We start from the raw sequence: 24,236 nt of genomic DNA on the forward strand, positions 1-24,236 counted from the left end.
ATACTAAAGTCAGAACCAGGAATTCAAAGAAAAACAGCCACAGGGAGCTCTTCCATGAGAGACCCAGAAGACCTGTCCTGGCAGACAACAGAAAAAGAAGAAACTCCCCTAACCATTGAAAGGGACTTACGGTAAAACAACCTTAGTCTAACGGTGTTAGAAACTATCCTGAGTGCTTTAGCCAGATGTCAGTGGAACTTTTCAGAAATTCAGAGATGCCCCGTTTCTGCCCACGATATAACACAAAGACCACCCTACTGATATTTATCCCTGGTGACGTGCTTTGTCGTAGAAGCATCTTCACTATCACATTTCAAGATGAACAAAACGCGGACGCTGCTGCTTTGAACGCCCTGCTCTTAGCTGCTGGCCCTGTCACTGCTACCCCTGCACCGGAAACCAGAGCGAGGCCCGAGGCGGCCGGAAGGGGTGGGGCGGGGCTAGCGCCACATTCGAGACCCACAGTGATTGGTTCGTGGGAGGACCCTCCCCAGAGCCGTCTTGAGGATTGGCTGCTACTCGGGGGTGGGGCCCTGTTTCCGGTAATTCGGCTGGCAACCCCGTCGCTGTCATGGCGACTGGCGACCGACTGAGGGCGCAGCTTCTGTGGCCGGTGGAGGCCCGGTTGGCGGCTCTGCTTCCGGACCTGCTGGTCTTCAGGAAGCCCCGGGCATCGGAACCCGAGCTGGCCACGGCCCAGGGCGTGCTCCTTGGCGTCCACGTGACGGGTGAGGGCGAGGGGAGGGGCGTCGCTCCCCGGCCTGCCCAAGGGGCGGCCGTTGGGCCCCAGCTCCCAGGGCCGCGGCGTTTGCGGGCCTGGCCCCGGCGAGCCAAGACGCCGCTTAACTGCAGGCCGCCGCCCGCACGAGACTCGGGGCCGTTTTCAGAACCGGAGGACGACCTGGCTTAGCCCTTGAGTTCTCTTGAGAAATGGTGAAGTCGAGACTCATAAAGGGGAAGGGTCTTTTCTGGGCCGCGCGGCCGTCTTTGAATCCATGTTTCTCCGAGCATTTCCAATAAGTATTCTTCCTCGCCCACGCACTGTATTCGCTCAATTCGTCCTTTGGGTCGACAAGTACGTGCCGCCTTTGCGGGAGTTAGAGAACTGGCAGCTACTTTGAGAGCCCCTTCATGTAACAGATGTTTACGGAGTGTATGTGTCATGGATATGAAGATGAGCGACACAGGTGCTTGTCCTCAAAATATGAATTCTCCATAGAGCAGCAATCCGTTCCCCTTGTCAGTGGTGTTTGTCTCTCAACGGGGGAGGGAGTCCTATGGTTCCCTGGGCCAGCGGGCCCGAGGACGGTGGGAAAGGGGTAGCTGGCTTCAGATGAAAGGGGCTTGTGGGGGACTCTTCACCGTCTGCAGCTCCTGGAAACATTGAGAGTGTCCCTCTGGATTCCCGAGGCAGCAGCGACCAGCTTGGCCCCAAGCATCTTAAAGGATGTCGGAGTTGCTCAACTCCAAGAGTTCTGCTTCCTGATAGGTGGAGGGACTAGGGCCTACAAGTTTAGGATTTGCAGCTAATTTAGTAATTTCTGCTTTGTTGGTCAGGGTTTACAGCATTAATGGACAGGTTCAGCCTGACCTGCAAGTCGGAACGTGACATGGACAAACTGGCCCACATCTTCAGTTATTACATTAGTGACATCGTGGAGCGTGAGTGACCCCTGCAGGGAAGCAAGGAGGTGTAGTCTGGGCCCCTGAGGGTTTGTAACAGAAGGGGGCCCGGGTTACTTTAAAGGGATATTAAAGGGTCATTCTTTCAGTATTACTCATATTGGTTCTTCAAGTTGCCACTGACAAGCTACAGCTTTGCCTGTATCTGCCATTCTGCCCAGTCTCATCCTGTTGACTCGGTGTCCAGAAACGGGAAAACAGCTCATTTTAGCTTTGCATGTTTGTATTTTATTTCAAAATAAAGTATTCCTCAAGTTGTCTCTTTTAACAATAATATGTACCTCGTGTGTATATCAGATATAATTTCCAAAACACCGTCCCATGCTAGTAGTGCATTTTGATCCGTTGAGGTAGGAGAGTGTTTCCTTTATTTTCTGCCATGTATTAAGCTTGTGCATATTTGCCTAACCTGGAAAATAAACTTATTTGTTCAGTAAACATGTTTTGAGTACCTACTCGGTGACATGCACTAGGTACAGAGAGCGCAAAACCCTACTCTGGAGGACCTTTCAGTCCAGTTAGGCCTACCTAACAGAAATTACTCTGGCCCTGTGCCTTTTAGTACCCACATAACATTCCCGTTCTTTACTGACAGAGCCCCATACAGTCACAGCCATCATTCTGAGATTCATCAGAATACTTACTTTGTGGTATCTCCTTTAGAAACCACTATTTGATTCTCCCCTTACCCATCAGGGACAAGTATTAAAGGTCTTTCCATTTTTCTCACCAAATGTAGATGAAAAGGGGAGATAGAAATTATGAATTAAGTAGGAATGATAACACCAGGAACTCTGGGTACTAGAAATAAAGGGGTAAATAAGACATAGTACCTGCCCTTGTGAAGTTTCCATTTTAGTGGGAGAGACAAATAATAAATAAACAAGACAATTATAGATTATGCATTCTACAAAGGAAATAAGTAGAGTATAGTGGTAAAAATAGGGTGAGAGTTTCTGTATTAGGGTAGTCATAGGTGGTGTTTAGGCTGAGACGTGAATGATGAGAGGAACACTGTGAAGGGCCAAGGGAAAGTGTTTTAGACGGAAGAATGCTAAGTACAGAGGTTCTGAGGTGGGAGAACGCTTGGCATTTCTAGGAACTGACGAGGCCAGTGTGCCTAGAGCACAGCTAGTGGAGGACCAGTGCCTTGAGGTGAGGTTGGAGATCATCGAGCTGTATAAGCCACAGTAAGGAGTTTGAACTATACATGTTTGTACAAAGGGAAACTGAAAAGTTTCTAGCAAGGGAGTGATGTGATCTGATTTACATTTTTTAAAAGCTTATTTTAGCTGCCTCGTGGAAATCGGATTAATCGGGAGCTGATGAAGGGTGGGTAGTAAGAATGGAAGCTAGAAGAGACAATTGGAGCAATTGTGGAATGAAGGAGATTTAGTCTAGGGTAGTGGTTCTCAACCTTGGCAGCACATTAGATAACCACTTGGGGAGCTTTTAAAGATCCTGATGTCTGGACCAATTAAATCAGCGTATCTTGAGATAGGCCCGGGAATCAGATTTTTTAAAGTTTCACAGGGAATTCCATTATGCAGTCAAGTTTGAAAACATTAGTCTCAAGATATGGCAGTGGAGTTGTATGGAGATGGACTGAGTTGAAATATATTTTGCAGGTTCAACAGACAGGATTTGCTGGTGTATGGGATTTCAGTGGGAAGTCGTGAGACAAGGACTCACGTTTTCAGCTTTCAGAACTGATTTGATGGTGGCAACACTTACCAGAAGGGAAAGTCTGCGCTTTGAGAAAGAAAATCAGGATTCTGTTTTGAATACATTGAGCTTGAACTATCAATAAGTCATTTAAATAGAGTAAGTGTGAGTTGATGGGGAGAATAGAAATAAAGAGAAAGAGCCTAAGACTAAGGCTTGAGGAACTCCAGGGGAGAATTATGATTAAGGAGAAAGAACCTACAAAAGAGACTGTAAGACAGCCTGTGATGTAAGATATTGTGGTATTCATGAAACCAAAGGGGACATAGTGTCTCAGGAGGAGAGTGATGGCTAGCTGGGTTGAAAATGAAAGGTGTCTAATACAGTGAGGTCAGAGAATATTAAATTTAGCAAGATGAATGCTGTTAATAATCTTGATAATTTTAGTGAAGTGGCAGAGATGGAAGTCAGACTGGGGTAGGTTGAGAAGAGAATAGTAGAGAAAAAAATTTGAGTGAATGACGATGTGAGGAGAAAAATTGCATATGGTCAACTCTTGAGAATTTATTTTTTTTGCTGGAAATGTAACACAAAATTGGCCCTCAGAGCTAGAGAAGAAGGTTAATCTTGTTGTTTTGTTTTTGTCTTTTTTGTTTTTAATATAGGAATGACCCAGTAGAGAGAAGATAAGGGAAGGAAGGAAGTTCTTGAGAGGGTGAACAGGGCTAGGATCCAGAGCACAAATAAGAGGGTGACGTTGAAGAGAAGGTGATATAAGTAAAGACAGATTTGGGGAGAAGCTAGGAGGAAAGAAGAAGGAACCTAACCCTTGGAGTACACAAATAGACCAGAAAAGATATGAGGAAAAACTCAGTAGGTTATTCTTTTGATTATATATGATTCTTCATGATCTGGTATAGTTCTGATTTTGACTTATTTTCCTCTCTCTCCCTTACTAAATTTCAGATGTGCTCTGTTTTGGAGGGGATATCCTAAATATTACAGGTATTTTTCATTTTTTCTGAATATTTAAAGGACTATAAGAGAGGAAGACTATTTAGGTGGAGCTAGGCATATTTGTTTATTCAGCATTATTTGGTAATGTAATATGTTCTGGGCCTGAGGAAACAAAGATGGGAAAGACACAGTCCCTGCCTCAAAGGGTCTCCCATTCTGATGGAAAAACCGTGCCCATATTGAGCTCACATTGCTTTACATTTTATTCAGATTGAATGACAGAAACATAAGTGCCTATTAAAGGCTTCGTGAGTAAACTAACGGGAAACTTGGTTATTAGTTGCAGAAGGTAAATATAAGATAGGGAGGAGTCAAAAGTCTCCTATCTGGAGAACTCTTAGGATCATTAACAGCTTTATGCCACAGAGTTGGCCCATCTTTTTATCTAAACTTAAACTAGCCATAAAATTAGATTTGATCATGAACCTACATTTTGTGAACTTTGTTGCTAGTACCTCTCCCCCTTCTTTTAGTATACTGGTGGAAGGAAGATTACTAAAACTATTCTTAAACCTTAGTAACATTTCAGCTTCTACCTAGTCATGTTTTTATATGCTCAATTGTTTTGAGGATCTAAAGCAATATTTTAACTTAGGATATTTGTAGAGTCAAGAAACCTTGCCTGACACCTTGCATGATATCTTCTGCAATATTGGAGACTTTGTCCTGGCCAAGTGAATCCAGGTATTTGACCTTTGTCAGCCTATCTTGTGTCTCTGCAGGGAATGTGCTCCTGGCACTCTGGACAGTGGAACAGAATCAGCTGAGTGACATCATTACCCTGGTGGCAAAATGCAGTCTGGAGATACAGGAGAAATTTGGCATCTACCATACCAGAGAAGGCCAGGACCTCCAGCTACAGATAGGTAGTAGCTACCAAAATAGACTTACCTGAGGCTGCATAGGTAGTTATTGGCCAGAACCAGGGCTGAAACTCGTGTTTCCTGACTCTCACTTCATTTTCACTTTTTCATTCTTCCTCCTATTTTTTATTTTTACTGGTCACTTTTTGCTATTTTTATTCTATTTATGCTATTTTATACTTCCAGTTTTATTGGGAAGTATATATTTAAGGTATACGACTTGATGTTCTGATGTAGGTACACATTGTGAACTAATCAGCACAATGAAATTAATTAACATGGTTTATCACATCACTTTCTGACCATTTTCTTTTATTAAAAAAAAGAGAGAGAGAGAGATCTAGTTGGAAAACAATAACAAAGACAGTATAAAAATTTCAAAAGATAGCCCTGGCCAGTTTGGCTCAGCGGTTGAGCGTTAGCCTGTGGACCAGAGAGTCCCGGGTTCAGTTCCCGCTAGGGGCACGTACCACCAAAAAAAAAAAAAAAAAAAATTCAAAAGATAAACAACAAATTGGGAAAAAACATTTGCAACTCATATCATATAGACTAAGGGAGAATTTTTCTAATATAGAAAGAACACACAGAAATTGTAAAAATAATAGAAATCAAGAAAAGACATTCTAAGAAAAATGGGCAAAAGACATGAATAAATAGTACATAGAAAAATAAATACATATAGTCAACTTCATAATAAGAAAAATGCCAATTGAGAGAGCATTTTTTATCTATAGATACACAAAAATTCATATGCTAGACACACTGTTATGGAGGTTGTAAAGAGTAAGCCTTCTTATGTGGTACTGGTGAGAATCAGCAATGATACGACTTATGTGGAGGATGATTCGGTAATCTTTATCAAGGTTACAAATGCATTTATTATTTATCTCAGCAATCCTACTTCTGAAATTCTATAGGTATACCTGAGGATATATGAAATGTCATATGTACAAGACTGTTGATTGCAATATAGTTTATAGTAAATGGTTGAAAATAATCCAACTGTAGGAGACAGCTTAAATACTAATATGCCTACCCAGTGAGATTCTCTGCAACTTTAAAAACATATGTTCTGATATAGAAATATCTCCAAAATACAATTGAGAAAAAGTAAGTCATATTTTATTGTATGAATATACTACAATTTGTTTATCCACTCACTCTTTTTTTAAGTTCGGCTAAGAGAAGAATTCAGGGCCAAGACTCAAATTATAAGAAAAAGTTTATTTAGAAAGTCACAGAAGTAGAATAAATGAGTCCTAGAAGAAAAGGGCTCAGGAAACAAGTTACAGCAAAAGAAGGGCCCTTAAACCTTGGGGGAGAGAGGGAGAGAGAGCCCGAGCATGTATGCGCATGGGCATGCTCCATAGAGAGAGATTTTATCCCCTCACTTTTGATGGACAATTGAGTTGTCAATTTTTGGCTATTACAAATAAAGCTATTATGAACATCTGTGTACGAGTCTTTGTGTGGACATATGTATTCATTTCTCTTGGGTAAATACCTAGGAGTGGAAGGTCTAGGTCATGGTAGATGTATGTTTACCTTTTTAAGAAATTGCTAATCTTGTCCTGGGTAGCTCAGTTGGTTACAGTGTTGTCCCAATACACCAAGGTTGTAGGTTTGATCCCAGTCAGGGCACATTCAAGAATCAACCAATGAATGCATAAATAAGAGGAACAACAAATCCTCTCTCTCTCTTTTTTTCTCTCTCTCTCCTTCTCTTCTCTCCTCTTCTCTCCTCTCTCTCTTCTTCCTTTCTCTCTCTAAAAATCAATAAATCATAGAAATTGCTAATCTTTTTGCCAAAGTGGTTGTACTACTTGACATTCCCACCAGCAATGTATGATGGTTCCAATTTCTCCATGTTCTTGTCAAAGCTTATTACTGTCCGTTTGAAGAACTTTTTTTAAACATTTCTCATAGTATGAGTTTGCTGAAGATGTGTTAGTTCAGCTTTTGTATGTCTGGAAAAATCTTTTTTTGAAAGGTATTTTCACTGAGTATAAAATTCTAGGTTGACAGGGATTTTTCTCTCTCTTACATTAAAGCTGTTGTTCTGCTATCTTCTAGCTTGTGATGTTTCCAACAAGAAATCTGCTTTCATCTTTATTTCTTTGTATATAATGTATGTTTTTTTCTTCTGGCTGCTTTTAAGATGTTTTTATCACTGGTTATAGGTTATTTGATTTTGATGTGCCTTGGTACAGTTTTTTTGTTTTTTTGGTTTTGTTTTTTTGTGCTTAGGGCTCATTGAGCTGCTTTGATCTCTGGGTTTTAGTTTTTATCAGATTTAGGAAATGTTCTGCCATTATTTCTTTAAATAATTTTTTTTGTTTCCTTCTTCCTCTGTTCAATTACACATGTTGGGCTGCTTGAAATTGTCCCATGATTCACTGTTGCTGTGTTCACTGTTTTTCTTTTTTCTCCCTGTCTTTTATTTTGGATAGTTTCTATTGCTGTTTTTTTCAGGTTTACAGACCTTTTCTTTTGCAATTACCTTTATTTTATCTAGTGTATTTTTTATCCTTAGAAGTTTGATTTGGGTCTTTTTTTTATCTTCCATGTCTCTATTTGATCAGCCTTTCTCTAGGTTCTTGAATATATGGAATATAATTACAACTTTTAATGTCCTGTCTACTAATTTTATCATTTTTGTTATTCGGGGTTGGGTTTGATTGATTTTTCTCTTCACTGTAGATGATATTTTCCTTTTTATTTGCATGCCTGGTAACTTTTTGTGGGTGCCAGGCATTGCCAATTTGATGAGTGCTAGATTTATAAATTATTGCCATGATATTCTTGAGCTTCATCCTGAGATCCTTTCAGGCAGCTTGATCCTTTCAGGTTTTGCTTTTAAACTTTGTTGTATGGGACCAGAGTTGTGTTTAGTCTAGAGCTAGTTTTGCCCTGTTCCTGAGACAAACCCCTTCAATGTCCTGTATTAAGTTTGACACTCTGGCCAGTGAGAGCAGGAACAATTCCCATCCCTGTGTGATATCAAGGATTATTCCTTCTAATCTTTTCAGGTGGTTCTTTCCCTGCCTCAGGTGGTTTCCTCACATTGATGCAGTACTCAGCTAAAAACTTGAGAGGGCCCCTGTACAGATTGCTGGAGTTCTTTCTGTGTGCACTACCTCTAGCCACCTTGGCCTCCTGAGACTTGTTTGAATGTCTGTCTTTAGGTGTGTTTGAGACAGAAAGAAATCTGAGACAAGGTATTATTTTTCTTTTTCTTTTTTTACATTATCTTCAGATAGAGTTGGTGGGGGGGGGACATCGATGTGAGAGACACATCAACTGGTGGCCACCCACACGACCCCAATCGGGGCTGGGGACAAACTGCAACCAAGGTATATGCCCTTAGCGGGAACTGAACCGGGGACATTCTGGTCTGCAGGGCAACGCTCTAACCGCTGAGCTAAACTGGCCAGGGCAAGGTATTATTTTTTAAGGTAAGCTCACTGAATACTTCTGCATCTGTGTGCAATAACAAGATTGGCATGATGCAGAGAGCAATGTGAGGATTCCAGTCCCCTTCCTTTGCATAGTCTATTGAGTTTGGCTATTCACCACTTGTCTCCTTTTTTCTGGATAGGTCTGTCTGCAGGTCGGATTTCCCAGGTTATTGTTGGAGACGAGCAGCGACAGTACCTCTTGGTGATTGGGCGAAATGTAGATGATGTCCAGTTAGCTCAGCGTTTGGCTCAGGCAAATGAGATTGTCTTGTCCTGGAACTGCTGGATGCTCTGTGAGCAGTACATGTTTGAAGTGGAAATCATGAAGGAGTATGAAGCTGTCAAGGTAGGAGGCAGGCCCCATCCACTGCACATTCTGCAAAGGCCTTTCTACTGCACACCGCAGGCAGTGCTCTGGTGGTGGTCACATATTGTCTGACCAAAACAACAACCATTGGAGCTCTGTTTTGGAGAGAGGTGGGGGATATCCTCCCAGAAAGATAGATGAGGCAGAACAGTAAGGCTGAAAAGATAAATAATAAACAAAAGAGATGGCATCCTCAACCCCTCTGTTAAGGAACCAAAGGTAACCCAGTTGGTGGGTAGGCACAGAATTGAGCAGTTTTCTTTCTATAGTTAAGAGATATGCGGATCACTGACCCATTTGATTTTGATGAGCATTTTGACAAGTGCCTCGATTATCTGCCACATTACCGGACGAGTGCTGGTAAGTTACTTTGTTCTTTCTACCCGAGCCTGAAATTTTAAAGATTAATTTTCCACACGGCTGGAAACATTTTGTTTGTTTTCCTTTTCTCAGACACTCTCAGAACTGCCCTGGAGTTGGATCCAGACTCTGCACTTAAGCAAACTCTGCGGAAGCACATAATGAAAAACCTTTTGAAGAAGGTTATTTCCTAGGTCTCGAGTTGTTGTGTAGACTGTGCATGTGTTTGTGTAAACAGGTGTACATTTACCTGTGATGACCTTTTTGTATTGATCCAGTCTGTCTCCTGCACCCCATTGTAATACGAGCAGATTTCTCCATCTGCATCAATTACTGTGATGACATGTCTTATAACTTTAGATTTCTTAATCCCAGAAAGTAAAAACCATATTTGTTTTTCAGTTTGTCCCTCAAGAAACTAGTATACTGTATATACTGTATATAACAGAGTATAGTATAGAGTAAGTTAAGTATATGCTTGGTTAATATGTATTGACTGATTGTGTATATATAAACATGTAAATCCCTTAGTAAGTGATGTAATGACTAATGAAATTGGAAATATCAAACTAAATTTTAGAAAATATGAAAGCTTAACAAGTTTCATCAGTGAATTATGTTTAAATTCAAACAGTTTTTATCCCAAATGCACTGGTTTATATATCTTATATATCTCTCAAACCTGAATTTTCTTTTAAGATTTTTTTTAAATTCTCACACGAAGACAGTTTTCCATTTTTTTGTTCAGATAGAGTGGGAGGGAGAGAGAAGGAGAGAGAGAGAAACATCAATGTGAGAGAGAGACATCGACTGGTTGCCTCCCGCACAACCAGGGCCAGCAACTGAGGTACATGCTCTTGACCAGAATCAAACCCGCCGCTTGTCAGTCTGTGGGCCGCTGCTCTAAACTGCTAAGCCAAACCGGCCAGAGCTCTTTTAAGATTTTATCTGAGCCTCTTAAATTATTTTTTGCCACTCACCATGGAATATGGAATTAAAAATTTTAAACACAATGCTGGCAGTTGAAAATGCAGGCAAAGTAACTCACTGTGTCCTTGTAGATTGATGTAGGCCAACCTATGGAGTATATATCCGAATTTCGTACCGTGACTATGGTTTTGGTCAGCCTGGAGTTCCACCAGACAGCATGGATGTTGCATTTGTGTCATCTTATCCAGGAGGCTGCATCGTACATCTCCAGAGTCATAGAGAAAGGGGGTGGTCAGCTGAGCCGGATCTTTATGTTTGAGAAAGTAAGTACAAGGAAACCTGACCTATCAGCATGAAAGGTGAATGAAGAATAATAGTCTTGTATGACCTGTGTACCTCTCACATAACACAAGCATAAATCAGATGCCCAGCTACTTATTTTGCAACAAGCTATTTTACCTTAAAACTTCAACTAATAGTAGTCAAGGAATAGGATGTTCTAGTTCATTGTCAGGGTAATCGAGGGTTATTCTCTATATCCTTTTTTATTCAATTCTTGTTGGAAAATCCTCGTGAAAGGATAAAGAATGTTTTTCTGGCTCTGTTAGTTGAGTAAATGTAGTCAGATCTGTCTCAGACAATTAAGGAGCTTGAAAAAGAGCAGCTTCAATACAGTATAAAGGAAGAAAATGCAGGCACATAGATTTAGCTCACGGTATATACTAGAGATTGAATATTTGAAAAGTTCTTGGCATTAATTTTTCTTGTTTTAATTTTTAATTCTTTGAAAAGGTAGTTAAATTAAGATTTTATTTCTTCTTAAAATCTCCATGTTGATGTGGCCTGAGCATTTATTTCATGAGCCCTGTAGAATCCTACATTTCTAACAGAAGAACAGTCAAGAAAACATCTGGCTTCATTCAGGGGATTTGGGTCATTTTCGGCAAGCCATAGTCCTTCCCCAAGTAAACTCTCTTTCCTTTCTTTGTTCTCCATTCCAGGGCTGCATGTTTCTATGTGTTTTTGGCTTTCCTGGGGATAAGAAGCCAGATGAGTGTGCACATGCCCTGGAGAGCTCCTTCAGCATTTTCAACTTCTGCTGGGAGAATCTTGCTGAGACCAAGTGAGGAGGAAGGTGGGGCAGAGAGGAGCTTCTCAGGCCCCAGGCGGCTCATTAGGCAGGGTAGGCGGCTGTAACAGGTAGCAGGGTTTGATGACATCCAGAATCTCCCTTAAGGGGAGGGAACATGCTAAGAGAAGTCAGAAAACAAGATGTATTAAGAAATTACTAGTTACAGAAGTGTCCTAGATATCCGAGTAAATGAAGATAAGTTTCCATCCAGTGGGTGGGAGAGGGGGGAGGAACAGAATACACATAGCAAGATTCAAGAACACTGTAAAGGAACAAGCAAATGTGTAAATTAATATAATACAAATAGTATATCTGTATGTGGAGGGAATGCAGAACAAGGACTGCCTGTCTATCTACTAGGAGGAGCGGTATGGGGCAATGACCTAGACAGGAAGGACCCACAGCTGGTTAATGCTCTCCTTCTGGCTTTCACTCTTGGTCTTTCCCAGACCCACTAATGTTTCTAGAATTCACACTGATATGATCACCCTCCTCTACATCCACTTCACCCTCCCACCTTCTATAAACTAGTCCTAATGAAAGTATAAAAAAGTCCATTTTCCCACTAGTTGCACTATGACAAGGTTGGTTGGAATTTGTCAAATGACTTTTTTTCCCTTTAGAAAGCTATGGGGAAAGTGTATGCATGAATAGATTTGAAAAACGGTTAATTCTAATGTTAACATTGAGTCAGAGATGTGTTTGCTTGCCATTCTTATTCAAGATGAATAAAATTATATCACACATTTATATAGTGCTTTAAAATTTACAGAATACTTTAATATACGCTACACACGAGGAAACTAAGACCACAGAAGAGAAATTACTAGCATATAGCAGAGCTGGTGAGGAAACCCAGATCTTCTGTCCTCAAAGTCTGTCATTTTCATTATCCTACAGCTGCCTCTTATAAAATGTAAATACTCTCCAAAAAAAGATAAACACATATTACTAATGTGATATAATTTTAGAGGCATACTTATAGAATGTTTGTACTGAAAAGAAATTTATGTTATCTGATACAACTCCTTATTTACAGATAACAAAGATCCTACAGTTGCTTCATATAAACTCGGACTGTTGGCCCAGGACAGATAGTGTTGGCACTTCTTTCAGGCACAGTGGGATCTGCAGATACTTGTGCAGCCCACTTTCAAATGTTACTTCCATTACGGATGTGCTGGGCTATTCTGCTCTTGAATTTGGCATTGACATATATCTATATATGAAAGAACATATTCTTCATCAATGAAAAACATTTTTAAAAGAAGGAAGGAACATGGACTGCCAGAAAGAACAAGGGGGATTGTAAAGTACAATAGAAAGAAATAAGAAGTGTCCAAGTTGAGAAAAGTGTTCCTTGTTTAATTATCATTGTCTTGTTAATAGCTGAGTTTCTTACATGCATAACTGCATTCATTCAGCGAGCATTGGTCGAACACAGCTATGAGCCATTCACTGTGCTAGGTTTGAGGGACATAAAGAGAAGTAAGACACTACTGCCTCAGCTAAGTAAACAACTATCTTTAATACAACAAAATTTAACTATAGGAATAAAGTGCTGTAGGAGCTGCAACAAAGTGCTATGGGAAAAAATAGTGAATTCTCATCAGAGATTCCAGAGACGTCTCGACTATAGAAATAACTTTTGAGCCAGGTTGAGAAAAGGCATTTTAGACAAAGGAAGCATGATGAAACATTAGAAGATTTTTAGTTTTGTTCTTGGTATGGCAGCAGACCCCACTGCCTGGTTGTTGTCTTCGGTGCCTCTTATTCGCCTGGGGCAATGGGCCCAGTGAATGAATGGTAAGAGTCTTCAATCCTATCATTCATGTAAATTCTGCAAAAGAAATTTAATGTCTCAGGAGACAATAATGTTAGGATTGTTGTCACTATTGATGCTATATGAACAACTGAAAATTGTTTATGTGTATATTTAACTTAAAACTGTGCTCACTGCACCCTCTTTCTCCATCCATGTATCTTGTTACCTGTCACAGGGAATTTTTACATCAGTCAAGTAAATCTACTGTTCTCTGTTCATTGCCACCTTTGAGCCTTTGCCTCACCTAGAACGGTGTATGCCCCCCGTTAAAGTAATTCATATGGCCAGTACTTTTCCATGCATGGACTAGGTAGGACCACTTCTCTCTTCACCTTTCCCTACTCTGAACATCTTCTATGCTCTAGCCTTCTTGAACTATTTAGTTTTGCAAAAGCACACCAGATTCTTCAGAACCTGTGCCTTCCCACTAGACAGAATGTTGTTGCCCCACTTTGGCAATACTTCAACTTGCAAGGATCCATCGTATGTCCTCTCCTTTATGAAATACTTCTTTTATTCTCTCCAGTTAATGCTTCCCTTCTGTTTGCTCTGTTAATTTCCTGTACTGATCTCTAATATGTAGTACTTGTGTTGTTAACCTATAAATATGTCTTTTCACCTTCCTCAATTCCTATCACTCTCCTCCCCAGATTGAACTTCTCCAGGAAAGGGTATTTTTGTACAGGTCTTATTGTATAAACTCCTAGCCTAATGGTTGGTACTGTACATACTTCCCAATGCTTGTTAAATGAATGGATGTATGCATTATATGAATGCATGAAAATATATTACTTATTTATAAAAAATTTATTCCAAAGTCTAATTTGCTTCAAAAAGCCTTCCATCAGCAGCCTGATGTTTTGGTTATTCCTTTACTCTGGCATTCCAGCATTATTTGGTCCATTAACCCTGTTCAGACATCTGTTGATGTATTTAATTTTCAGGTTTTATCTGAGGCAGTGTGGTATAGTGGAAATAACATTGGTCTAAGAGTCAGGAGGCCTGGGTTATGATTCTACAGTTGACTTTTGTAACTCTGTGAAAGTGAATTAACTCTTTGTTTTGTTGGTGGTGGTGGTAGTGGTGGTCAAATGGGCTTCAAATATTTGCCCTACATACTCCACGTTTATTGTTAATTATCCTTTCAAGGGTCAGATGAGGTTATCAATTTGAAAGTACTTCATAAAGCATATATAAAGTATCTGACAGATAAAAAGTAAAATTTTTAGTCTTTTTACTAATAATTACTCCCCAACTAAAACTCCTGGAGTAGGGAGACCATTCTGTTCCTTTTGGTTATTTCCCTAATAGTCAGTACTGTGTACCCATAATGTGATGTAGACTGACAGCAGCCTTTGGTCTTTTCCATTCTGAGCTTGGAAACTAGTCTTCTGGATCTAGATAGTGACAAATCTAGTGCCTGACCTGGAGGCTTCTGACTGTGTACTCACACTCTTGCTTTTCTGATCCCCAGGCTTGTTTCCATCAGTATCACCAATGGACCAGTATTCTGTGGCATGGTTGGGGCAGTAGCAAGACACGAATATACAGGTAGAATAGGATGCTGGACTGTTAGTTCTCTGACTTAGGGGGTAAAGGTAGAGAAGGTGATCAAAAAATTCTGTGTTCATTTCTTTTCTGTCTCCTTGACACAGTTATTGGCCCGAAAGTGAGCCTTGTGGCCAGAATGATAACTGCTTATCCAGGTTTGGTGTCTTGTGATGAGGTAACATATCTAAGATCCATGCTGCCTACTTACAACTTCAAGAAACTCCCAGAGAAAATGATGAAAAACATCTCCAACCCTGGGAAGATGTATGAATACCTTGGCCATAAAAGATGTATGTGAGTGTCATTGTGTGATAGTTCATTCCAATCGCTTTTACAGAATCAGGGCATAGGAGTAATCAGTGTTTGATTGTATGAAATTAGAAGCAAAGATCTTCTAGTACTGATGACATAAGAGATATATGAAGAGGGCTTCGTGTCTGAGATCTTCAGCTTTTATGTTTAGCTCTTAGCTAGTTCCTCAGCGAATTTGTTGCTAGCCAACAGGAAAAGAATAGCCATAGGTCATTAATCTAGATGTTCTTTTTAGTTTGTGTACTTTATACTTCCCTGAACCTAGAACAATCAAGAATACTTCTCCCCACCTTCTTCCAAAATTTTTTAGTTTTTATCCTCACCCGGGGACATTTTTCCATTTTTGTTCAGATAGAATGAGAGGGAGAGAGAGGAAGAGAGGGAGAGAGAGAAACATTACATGAAAGGGACACATCGAGTGGCTGCCTCCTGCACAACCCCAACTGGGGCCGGGGACAAACTACAACCAAGGTACGTGCCCTTAGCGGAAACCGAACCCGGGTCTCTCTGGACCCCGGGCTGACGCTTTAACCGCTGAACCAAACCAGCCAGGGCTTTAGTTTTTAAACTCTTTTTTACATAATTCTGTACCTCTTGAGTTATCTGAAAGTACTTGTTTATAAGAACCATTTTCCTTCTATCTATTTAGAGATATATTATCTATTCAAATCTATTTTTAACAGACACATTTTCCTTTATCTTTATTCCTAGCATGTTTGGGAAGAGACATTTGGTCAGAGAGAGAAATGAAAATCACCCTTTGTTAGGTGAGTTTTCTTTTCTACCTTAAATTGCATTTATTTTCAGCTGTAGACTATTAATAGGATTAAAAACAAAATTCAAGGCTAAATGCTTCTAAGCTGTGTTAAAAATAGAAAGCAATCGCTTCTTGGCCTTTTGGCTAAGGTCAAGTGTAGTATCTCTTCTTATCAGTTTAATATCTGAAACGTCCTCTCTCCAGGGACAATATATTAAATGGATTTTGGAGCAGGGAGTTGGAATAGGAGATTGCTCTGTCCGCTCCACGCATCGACTTGGTATTGCAGTACCTCCGGAACGGTGCAGTGAAAAAAACAATAGAAAGCAGCCTTTTTAGTGCATTTATGTTCATTTTGAAGAGGATTTGCCTTTTCTTTTCCATATTGAATGTTTAAATTACAGGGGAGTCCTAAAGTACCAACCTTTAGTAAGAATCTTTGTAAGTCAGAGTTCAGCTATTGAGATCTGACCAGCTTATTGCGGGTCAACTGTGGAAGGAAACTCCTCATCCTTACAGAGTGAAGATAGCACCAAGACTGTTGCCACATACACTATCAATTCTGTCTTTATATTATTTTATCTACATCTGTTAGATCATTTATATCTTTACATAGCATTGATGGACTTTGACTAAAAATTATGATTATGGAAATTTTTTTTAAACTTTTTTTTCTTCATTGATTTTAGAGAGGGAGGAAGGGAGAGGGAGAGAGTAAGACAGGAACACTGATGAGAGAGAGCATCAACTGGCCGCCTCCTGAATGCCCCCGACTGGGGATCGGGCCCACAACTTGGGCATGTGCCCTGACCAGGAATCGAACCGGTGACCTCTTGGTGCATTGGATCGACACTCAAGCACTGAGCCACGCTGGCCGGGCTATTATGGAAATTTTTACAAAAAGCTAAGACATATCCATGTGGTACCTAATTGTCCAGAATGCCATTACTTAGGCTCTGGAGCAAACATCAAGCCCAGCACACATGTCTCTATAATCCAGAGTTAATTTTCTGGGAAAATATGTGAAGTCTCACCGAAGAATGGGATTCTGCCAAGGATTCTGGGGGAGAAAAGACATTCTGAGACTTAATTTTGCAAATTAATTCAAATAAATTGAGTGTCTACTAAAAAGCACAGAAGTGTTCAGTGTTCCCTGTCTCTCTACAGACCGGGAGAAAGAACTGGAAACCTTCCGAATGGCACAGCAAGGATGTTTGCACCAGAAGAAGGGACAAGCAATTCTGTATGAAGGTGGAAAAGGCTATGGAAAAAGTCAGCTGTTGGCTGAAATAAACTTGCTGGCCCAGAAGGAAGGGCATAGGTAAAGACACCTGCTTTCTGACTTAATGTGTGCTTCTTTTGGGGCTCCTTTCCTTTGTTAGTGAGACTCGTGTATCATTAGATTCAGTATCCTTGGGCCCGTAGAGTGAGTAACCTCTCTGTGTGTGGGTCAGCAGACTCCCTGTGACCATAGTAACATTCACCAGGGTATTGCCATTGAAGCTGAAGGAAGCAGATTCCAAGCAGCGCTTCTATGCCATCCAGACCCTCATGGCCATCTTCTTTGAGATTGATACATGCCCAGCCTATTACCGGCAAGAGTGCCTACACAAACAGCTTTGTGAGATGGTGGAGGAACCACTGCACTGCCTTTTTAATGACCTCTTCTTTGTAAAGGTAAGGAAGGCAGTGGCTTTCTGAATTAGATTACTACTGTTTATTGTATATATAATCTGTATGGCCTAAGAACACATAGTTAGCAATGTTGGGGTGAGATGTGAAGTCCCTTTGACACCAAAACCCAGGTTTTTCTCTTTTTTGAGGAGAGTGAATGCTAGGACTGACTCTGATACTTGCTAGTTGCATCCTGGCACAAATCACTAGCCTCTCTGAGCCTCAAATTTTTTCACCTATGAAAATGACGAGTACAGTACTTTCTTGGATTTTAAAGGACATGGCATATACGAGATTGCATTGTAACTGTGAAGTGCTAAATCCATCAGGATGATCCTAACCAGTGGAGCATCCCCAGCAATTGTATTCATGTGTTCTCAAGTCAGTTTGCAATGTTTTGTTCTTTAAACCCAGTTGTCCTTTCCCTAGCCACCGAGCATGTCGCTTGAACCAGCATCTGAATCTCAAAAGCTTGCAGTGGTCTAGGGTGCATACGTTACCCAATAGAGAGTAGGCTAAGAATTCCCTGGTCCACATTTCCATTTTTACATCTTTTATTACTTATTTCAATATACCCAGCCTGCAAGCATTGTATTTCATGGAAAACAGAAAAAGGAAATCTGTTCAATCCCCCAGCACAGCCCTGTTTTAAGACAGACCTTGCCTAGCGCTTTGGCCCTGGCCAGAGTGGTTAAGGAGTAGCACCACTGTGGCTCTCAGGCCATGGTAACTAAGGTGCTCGGCCCAGCAAAGGAAACAGTGTGATGTCTATTGCAATGGTTTCTGACAAGTCTCGTGCACACATTCATCCTGGTATACTTGGAATAACTGGGGTACTAGAGCTGTCCAAAGTGACATTGCTAAGTCTGACCTGTCATGTTATTCCTTAGTTATGACTCTTTAAGGGTTTTCCAGAGTCGGGTATGAAAAGGAGCTCTCTCTTTCTCTCTCTCTGTAAGCGCCAATGGACTTTCAGTCTTAACCTCTGAACTGTATGTTGATGTTTGTAACTCTATGCCCAATACTGTAGAAACCCATTCTCACTCAAAATAGAATCACTTTCTATTCCCTTTGCAGAATCTGTATATTTTTACTAGATTGTCATTTTGAATGCTAATATATGAATAATTTTCCTGGTCAGTTTCCCTTATCCTTTGAAGTTTCACACATGGATGACCTGACCAGACAAAAGAAGATTAAAGCGTGTTTTTTTCAAGTGCTACAGGAGGTGAGTACTTTTGCTACATACCATTATCTAACTCTTAACATTTGGAGATGATTTATGCTCATTTTAATCTGTCCACATCACACCTTGATTTAGGCATTTCTTGACCTGCCTGTTTGTTGGCATCTTCATTGTTTGTATCTATCTTTAACCTTGAATCCATCATATAGTACAGCATACAATAAAGGTTTTTGCTCTTTTCTGATCCTGTTTCTTCATGAAATTTTAATGACTTAATTTAAAACAGTAGTTTCTAAATGCAGGTGGATAGCTATTAAAAATAACAGATACTCAGGCCCCAACCCAGAATTACAGAATCTATAAGAGCAGAAATTGATATAGCCATTCTGGGAAGCAATCTAGAAGTAACAAGTCAAATTTTAAAAGCATGCATTCTCTAGACCCAGCAATTCCACTCCTGGACATATATTGCAGGGAGTGTGTCTATTGCAGTGTGTGTTTGTGGAGGCTAGGGAGGCACTGGCATGGACTCCGGATGAGCACTATGGACTGTAATGCAGAAGTTAGAAGTAAGGGGGTCGATGAAAACATAGCAACACAAGGTGATCTTTAAAACAGTCCTTATTAAAGAGACAGAAATAATGTGACCTGTAATACAGTACCATTTATATAAAAACAATATTCTTGACAAAACAACCATGTATAATTTATATGATCAATATACAAATGAAAAATTAAATGATAAACATATTAAAATGGTTACCTGTGGCCGTGGGGGAATGGGGGCACTTCTTTAAGTGGGGAATGTGGATAAAAGTAAATACATTTAAAAAATTTTTTTTTATCCTCACCCAAGGACATTTTTCGATATTTTGTTCAGATAGAGTGGGAAGGAGAGAGACAGAGACAGAAACATCAACGTGAAAGGGACACATCGAGTGGTTGCCATCCACACGACCCAACCAGGGCTGGGGACAAACTGCAACTGAGGTACGCACCCTTAGCGGGAACTGAACCCGGGTCTCTCTGGACCGCAGGCCAACGCTCTAACCGCTGAGCCAAACCGGCCAGGGCTAAATACTTTTTTTCAAAGGCTACATGAATAGGGTCTATTAATTGGTAGTTTTAGCAAGCACTCCCAGGAAATTATGATTTACAACCTGGTTTGGAAATACTGGTTTAAAGTATTATGAATCCTCACACAGTTTGAAGCTTTTGCACAATAAAATGTTTGAAAGTTTTAAGTTTGATTTGGAGAATATTTTGATGCTTATTTCATTTTTTTGTTGGAGTATCTTCTTGTCCAAAGAAGCTCAGTACATATCTTTAGAAATTAGATATACAGGTTATATTTTATATTTATAAAGTAGAATACTACCTGGACTTAGGATATGTTTTACTCTGAAAACCTCAGCCTTTGTGACATTTTATTTAAATTGTTGATGAGAAATTCATGGTAGATTTGCAAGTCAGGTAACTTCACTTCTAATGAGAGGTTGTCATTGTCTCTTTGCTCTTATTTCCAGGCATTGAGGGAAACACAATTGATTTTCCTCATTGACGAGGCCCAGCATATGGATGCAGCTTCCTGGGAGTTTTTGGGAACATTGCTCTCCAGTGTGCCCATCATCATGGTGATGACATTGACACCTACCTTCACCCTGTGTGGCGAGGCCCAGCACTTCCTGCAGAGCCCTCACGCTATGCTGATGCCCATTTCGAAATTAGCAGTGAACTCACTGTTGAGAATGGCATGTTGGGAACTGGGAGTGGTGAGCATCCCCCAAGAGCTGCAGATGTGAGTGGCTAGGACTAGCTGGGCACTTCATTAAGGGAGGAATGGCATTATAACCATGATCAGACGCAAGACTAGATGTAACAGTATACAGTCTCCTAATAAACCAGTAAGGGGCTCCTTCCCTGGGCTATCCACCAGGTTTTCATAGGACAGTTAGAACTTGGATGGCTTGCTTAATGTGTCAGTTATGTGTGGTCAGGCCAGTTTTTGCCAGGCCATTTAGCATGGGAACGTTAATTCGGTTTAACATCGATAAGAAGCAAAACAGTTTAAAAAGAAAAATTACTACCAAAATACATTTTAAAACCAATCAGAATTTTTGTTACATTTCTGTGTTGCTGCTTCCCTTTGTTATTGTACCAAGAGCTGACTTCAACAAAAGGAGAAATATTCCTATTATGAAATATCCTTATGCTTGGCTCTCTTCAAGTGGGCATCTTTAGTCAGCAAGCCCCTACTTACCTTTCTACAGCTACCTTCTCCACAGGTGCTTTGGAAACCCCCTCTACTGTGAGGTCCTATGCCAGGACCTTCTCTCTAAGGATATATTGCTCTTTCATGACCTACAAAAGGTGGAGGAGGAGAACAGCAAGTGGGAGACCCTCTCAGGTAAGCTGAGCTTCCCAGGGTTCTACCTTGGTCCAGCTGCATCATCCAGCCCTTACAAGGTACATGCCTATTCTCTGCTGACATCATTGGTAAGCTTAGGCCTCCCTAGCTAAGTGAACTATACAAATAATATGCAACTATGGTGAAAATACTAAATGCCTGCCTCAGATAACTTGAGTTGATCCACCTACTATAATTCCTTTTTGAGTAGCGCAGGAGGTGGAGATAGGAAAATAGGGTCTATAAACATGACAGTCCACTACAGGGGATTTATAAACATAAGAGTTCAATAGAGAATTGCATATTACTTAAGAGAAGGATGACTTGAGGATTTGGATGGGGGAAATGGGAGAAGGAGGAGGGTAGAAGAGGAGGAAAAGAAGTATTTGTAAATCTAGAAAGACATCTTAGAACTGTGGTATAACAGAAGTAAGGGCTATTAGCAGTAAACAGGAAGAGTAAGAATGTCAGATACCATATGGTACAGAAAGTGTTTGTTTCTGAGAGAAAATTAGAGAACAGGCAGGATGGGTGGGGTAAACCACTTAAAACGTGATACGCTCCATTCATCTTCATCCTTTTAGTTTCTTAACTAAATTCTTGCATTTATATGCCTTTAAAACTACAGTCACTGAGCATAGCGTTTTCCTCAATCATAGTTTTCTTTCCCTACAGCCAATACCACGAAATCCACAATGTATAGTATTCCTCCTGCCAGCTCTGAAGAAGACCTGGAACTCTATGTCTGCACAGTCAAGGAGGATGTGAACTTGGATGCAGTGCTTCTCCCACCACTGTTAAAAGGTGAACCAATACCTGCCCTGGCTGGTTTGGCTCAGCAGTTGGAGTGTGGGCCTGCAGACCAAAGGGTTTTGGGTTTGATTCTGTTCAAGGGCACGTACCTAGGTTGCAGGTTCGATCCCTGGTCCCGGTCCAGGTCGTGTGGGAGGCAACCAGTCAATGTGTCTCTCTCATATCAATGTTTCTCTCTCTCCCTTCTTCCCTTCCACTCTATCTAAAAAATCAATGAAGAAATATCCTCAGGTAAGGATTAACAACAAAAAATGGTGAACCAATAACAGATGTCATTACAATTAGTTGTTTGGTGGGTGATTGAGTATAGGTCTCTTATTATAATGCCAGCTTCATTTTCTTCTAAAAAAGAAACCTGCCTTCCAGAAAGAAGTTCTGGCTGCCACCTCTCGGCCTGCCGGGATCAATGCAATGAAACTACAAGCACAGGCTGCTTGGAGTGAGAGGGAGCTTTGCAAGAGAGCAAATCTCTCAATCTCTGGACGCAGTCCCATTTATTTGCAGATTGGTACCCCCAGGTTAAAATTATTTTCTGGAAGCCAAAAGATAACAAACCCTTATTCACATGCAAACGAAGCAGCTAGTACACCTGGGTGGGTCAGCCCCCCACCCCCCTCAGGTGAGAGTGCTTAACACAAGGCTACAAAACTACAAAACGTTCATCTTTCAACACCCCAACCCCACATCTCCCCCGCCTTTTGTTTTCTTGAAATTGTGGGATCACTACTGCTGCGGTGGTCAAGAGCGTCATCACTCGTTTTTCGGTCTTCTGCATAGAGGACACCATTCGCCAGAGTCCTCAGAGAACCATATCGAGTCCCCAGGCTGGAAAGAGGGTGCACAGGGTCCGAAGTGGGCACAGGCAGAGTGTCGCAGATGAGTTTATGGACAGCCTTCTGAGTGGACTATAGGGCCTGCAAGAACTGTAAGAGGGCCAGGGGGAGCAGAGTGGTCCAGTTTTCACCAGTTTCTAAAGTAAATTTGGTTAAGGTTTCCTTGAAGGTCCTGTCTAAATCTTTCTTTAACTTGCATAGACCCTCTGTGACTTTCCTAGTGCTTTCCCTGACATAAACCTGAGAGCTTGCTCAATCTACCTGCTGTCTGCACATGGCCCAGTTTTCCTTCTCTTCCTCCCTACTCACACCCACACATTCCTGCTTCTCTCTGCCTTCCCTCTTTCCCTGTGACTTTACTGGACATTACCTGTCTCTCGGGAGTTTAGTAAGCTTGGTGTAACCTAAGTGGTGGGTAGTCTGGTGCAGTTGGCTGACTAAAGTCTGACCTAAAGTTTCTGGGACTAACAACCTCCCATCAGGCAGAGTCCATCATCCACTGATTCTTGGGTGGCTTGCTTCTGTTTAGCCAGGTCATTTTCTGACCTAGTGTATCTGGAGAGGCCCCACAGGTTTTAGGTCTGCCTCCCTAGCTTTCTGGTCTGTAGCAGATTTTCCTTGCCCCATCAGAGAGCCTGGATTAGGGCTATGAGTTTAGGCCGTTGGGCTAAAGTTCCCCTACTTAATGACTGAGACCAAATGACACAGTCCAGAGTTATTGTTGCTGCCTCAGCATACCTGATTTCTTCCTGGACATAGCTGTTCCTGTCCATGAACAATACCTCTTCTGATGATGGCAGTGGAACATCCTTGAGGTCTGGGCAGGCCGTCTGCACTATGTCAATTACCTCCAGGTTGTCCGGTAGAGGTTTCTCCGGGTCATCATGCAGGAGGCAGGCTGGCAGTATTGATGGCCAACGTCTTGTAGAACTTGATATGGGGCTGGCCTGGAGTAGCAGTGACCAGCAATCGAACAGTCACTGGAGAAGATCACATCCGAGTAGGAGATATGGGCACTCCAGCATGGCCAGAAACGAATGAGCCACAGTATTTCTCCCATGGTCCATAGACCTCTTTGAAGTCCAGGGTATGTTAAGGGCCCGTTGGCCCAGTCAGGACTGAGTCTGCTGTACCAGTATCCTCTACACCTGACTTAGTCCTAGTCTTTTCTATTCCTAATCGGGAACTAGGCCTGCCATCCAGACCCTTCTAGGGTGATCCTTCCCCAAGGGCCCTATTTCCCTTAAGGCTGCTATTACCACCTTTGCTATTTCAGCCAATTGAGCCAATAGACCTAATAGGAGAACACGGTGAAAAGTGTCTAAGAAAGCCCCTGGCTGGTTTGGCTCAGTGGTTGGAGCGTCGGCCTGCAGACCAGAGAATCCCAAGTTCGGTTCCCGCTA

The 24,236-nt window shown here is 41.3% G+C and overlaps 1 protein-coding gene and 1 non-coding gene across 2 annotated transcripts in view; both read left to right on the top strand.

Annotated features, from left to right (window-relative positions):
- Nucleotides 1-54: 54 nt before the first annotated feature.
- LOC118621363 (adenylate cyclase type 10-like) overlaps nt 55-24,236 on the top strand; it is a 50,962-nt gene continuing 26,780 nt past the window's right edge. Inside the window, 20 exon segments of the mRNA XM_036248678.1 lie at nt 55-131; nt 495-525; nt 527-728; nt 1,558-1,662; nt 4,315-4,353; nt 5,088-5,231; nt 8,827-9,032; nt 9,323-9,413; nt 9,507-9,595; nt 10,475-10,666; nt 11,345-11,466; nt 14,775-14,851; nt 14,956-15,145; nt 15,875-15,930; nt 17,088-17,241; nt 17,408-17,597; nt 18,736-18,822; nt 20,307-20,578; nt 21,051-21,187; nt 21,863-21,991. Coding sequence (XP_036104571.1) covers nt 55-131; nt 495-525; nt 527-728; nt 1,558-1,662; nt 4,315-4,353; nt 5,088-5,231; nt 8,827-9,032; nt 9,323-9,413; nt 9,507-9,595; nt 10,475-10,666; nt 11,345-11,466; nt 14,775-14,851; nt 14,956-15,145; nt 15,875-15,930; nt 17,088-17,241; nt 17,408-17,597; nt 18,736-18,822; nt 20,307-20,578; nt 21,051-21,187; nt 21,863-21,991 — 2,590 coding nt within the window.
- LOC118622167 lies at nt 16,045-16,233 on the top strand. Its single transcript, XR_004957976.1, has one exon. It is a non-coding gene; the product is annotated as a U2 spliceosomal RNA (small nuclear RNA).

This window comes from Molossus molossus, unplaced genomic scaffold, assembly GCF_014108415.1.
Source record: "Molossus molossus isolate mMolMol1 unplaced genomic scaffold, mMolMol1.p scaffold_m16_p_8, whole genome shotgun sequence".
Classification (NCBI taxonomy): domain Eukaryota; kingdom Metazoa; phylum Chordata; class Mammalia; order Chiroptera; family Molossidae; genus Molossus; species Molossus molossus.